The following is a 2,500-nucleotide window of genomic DNA, read 5'->3' as shown; positions in this document are numbered from 1 at the left end:
CATCAATTATTATTATTATTATTATGATGATGACAGTACGGTGACCCAGACTCAGAATTCGTTCTCTGCATTTAATCCAAAGTGCACACACACACTGCAGTGAACACACACACACACTGCAGTGAACACACACACACACTGCAGTGAACACACACACACACTGCAGTGAACACACACACACACACACTGCAGTGAACACACACACACTGTGAACACACACCCGGAGCAGTGTGCAGCCATTTATGCTGCAGCCCGGGGAGCAGTTGGGGGTTCGGTGCCTTGCTCAAGGGCACCTCAGGCGAGACTCGAACCCACAACCTTAGGATTGCGAGTCAGGCTCTCTAACCATTAGGCCACGACTTGCCCATAATTTATTATTATTTATGTAATGACTCTCGGTAACCACTAGATGCCAACAAACACTAAGAAAACTAACACAGAACCCAAAAACGCTGGAGCTGATCCGTTTCCTCTTTCTTTGGTTGTGTACACACACACACACACACACACACACACACACACACACACACACACACACACACACACACACACACACACACACACACACACACACAGAGTCATGAACGCAGGATAAAAGCGGACCCAAACGCAGGATAGCGAAACAAACAGGGTTTAATAACAAAGGAAACACATTTAAATACACAGGGTATCACAATGGGACACAGGTGTGGGGACAGGGAGGGGCAGACGAAGGTGGGGCAAACACGTGACGAGGAACGTAAACACAAGTCCGGGCTGAGTCCTGACACACACACACACACACACACACACACACAATTCATCACCAACACTGATCATTACTACAGTCATCTGGAATAAAAAATATTTATTAAACAAACAGCAAAAACAACCAAGCAGAGAGAAACAATCCAGGCAGAGAAATAAAAGCTCTCTCATGATCGCAGTAACTCTGGTGCACTAGATTACAGACTGAAGATACCAGGAGACTAAAAACTGTTCAAAGATTTTATTCTTTTTTAAATACACACACATAAGTGCTAGCTGTGAGTGTGTGAGTGAACATGAAACTTTCCCTAGACTGAGAGACTAAACTTACTGCAGGTTTCGTGTGTGTGTGTGTGTGTGTGTGTGTGTGTGTGTGTGTGTGTGTGTGTGTGTGTGTGTGTGTGTGTGTGTGTGTGTGTGTGTGGTTCAGGGAGTGTTCTCCTTCTCTCCTCTCTTATCTAGTAAATTATAAACAGCTGATAACAACATCCAAGTCACACACAGAGTCATCAGAGAACAAGTAAAACATTAACACAGTCTGGAAAAATCTGGGTGACTCTCATATGGTGGAATGTATTTGAATATTACACACACACTCTCTCGCTCTCTATCACACACACACACACACACACACACACACACACACACACACACACACACACACACACACACACACACTCTCTCTCTCTCTCTCTCTCTCTCTCTCTCTCTCTATCTCTCTCTCTCTCACACACACACACACACACACACACATACACACACAAACACACACACACACACACAGGCCCATCCCACCTTATCCACTCCGTCCACATGCTCTATCACACTGCCAGGAGCAGATAAGCCTGAGGAACACAGAAAGTTTTGTCTTCATTGTCTTCATTGTCTTCATTGTCTTCATCTTCATCCACTCCACCCATCCACCTTGTTCGCTCTTCTTCTTTACTTTTGATAATCTGTGACTTTTCAGCATGTGTACAGGAAGGTGTTCTCGTCTCGTTGCCGGAGCTCTTTACCCGCTCGCCCTCATCTCCATCATCTGCAACATCATCCTGTTTTTCCCTGACTGGCAGGTTACGTACGCCAGGGACGGATACATCACCGAGGAGGTGAAATACATGGGAGGACTGGTCGGAGGAGGACTGATGGTGAGAGTGTATACACACACACACACACACACACACACACACACACACACACACACACACACACACACACACACACACACACACACAAACATAATATTGCCAACAGTTTTATGTTAAATACCACAGAATATGCTATAATTCACACATTTATACCAGAGTCTCTGCTCTTTTAAAAAAAAAATGTGTGTGTGAGTGAGTGTGTGGGTGTGTCTGTGTGTGTGAGTGTGTTTGTATGTGTGTGTTCAGGCCATAAAGAGCAGCAGCTGATATATAACGTTCCTCACCTCACACATTTATTGAAGGTAATAAATTAGGAGATAAATTAGGAGGTGTGTAATACAGTAAATAATGATTTACATCAAACTTCTGTTCATATTAAATCTAATAAGTGTGTAAGAGCAGCAGCTTCCAGATCCACGGCGAAGGAACACTGAGCTTTTATTCTGTGTATCATGGGACACTGATTTAGTTTTAAATGACTTTACTTGGGTTTTGTTCAGGAGTTTGCACACTGAGGGGCTTTATGCTGAGGGGCCAAGCTGTAACGTCCTGAGATGAAATCACACGACTCTCAGACTGATTCATGATCAATCCTTTACATTTAC

At 44.0% G+C, this 2,500-nt stretch overlaps 1 protein-coding gene and 1 long non-coding RNA gene across 2 annotated transcripts in view; both read left to right on the top strand.

Annotated features, from left to right (window-relative positions):
* The first annotated feature begins 655 nt into the window (after positions 1–655).
* LOC125140292 overlaps positions 656–2,500 on the top strand; it is an 11,025-nt gene continuing 9,180 nt past the window's right edge. Inside the window, exon 1 of the long non-coding RNA XR_007139587.1 lies at positions 656–1,171. This is a non-coding gene — a long non-coding RNA (uncharacterized LOC125140292). The remainder of the gene's footprint in view (positions 1,172–2,500) is intronic.
* Positions 1,517–2,500, top strand: part of tm4sf21a (transmembrane 4 L six family member 21a) — a 4,142-nt gene continuing 3,158 nt past the window's right edge. Inside the window, exon 1 of the mRNA XM_027179445.2 lies at positions 1,517–1,895. Within this exon, the coding sequence (XP_027035246.1) occupies positions 1,719–1,895 (177 nt within the window). The 5' untranslated portion in view covers positions 1,517–1,718. The remainder of the gene's footprint in view (positions 1,896–2,500) is intronic.

Source organism: Tachysurus fulvidraco, chromosome 26 (genome assembly GCF_022655615.1).
Source record: "Tachysurus fulvidraco isolate hzauxx_2018 chromosome 26, HZAU_PFXX_2.0, whole genome shotgun sequence".
NCBI lineage: Eukaryota > Metazoa > Chordata > Actinopteri > Siluriformes > Bagridae > Tachysurus > Tachysurus fulvidraco.
Note: the sequence above shows the minus strand (reverse complement) of the source record. Positions and strands in the feature narration are given on the sequence as shown.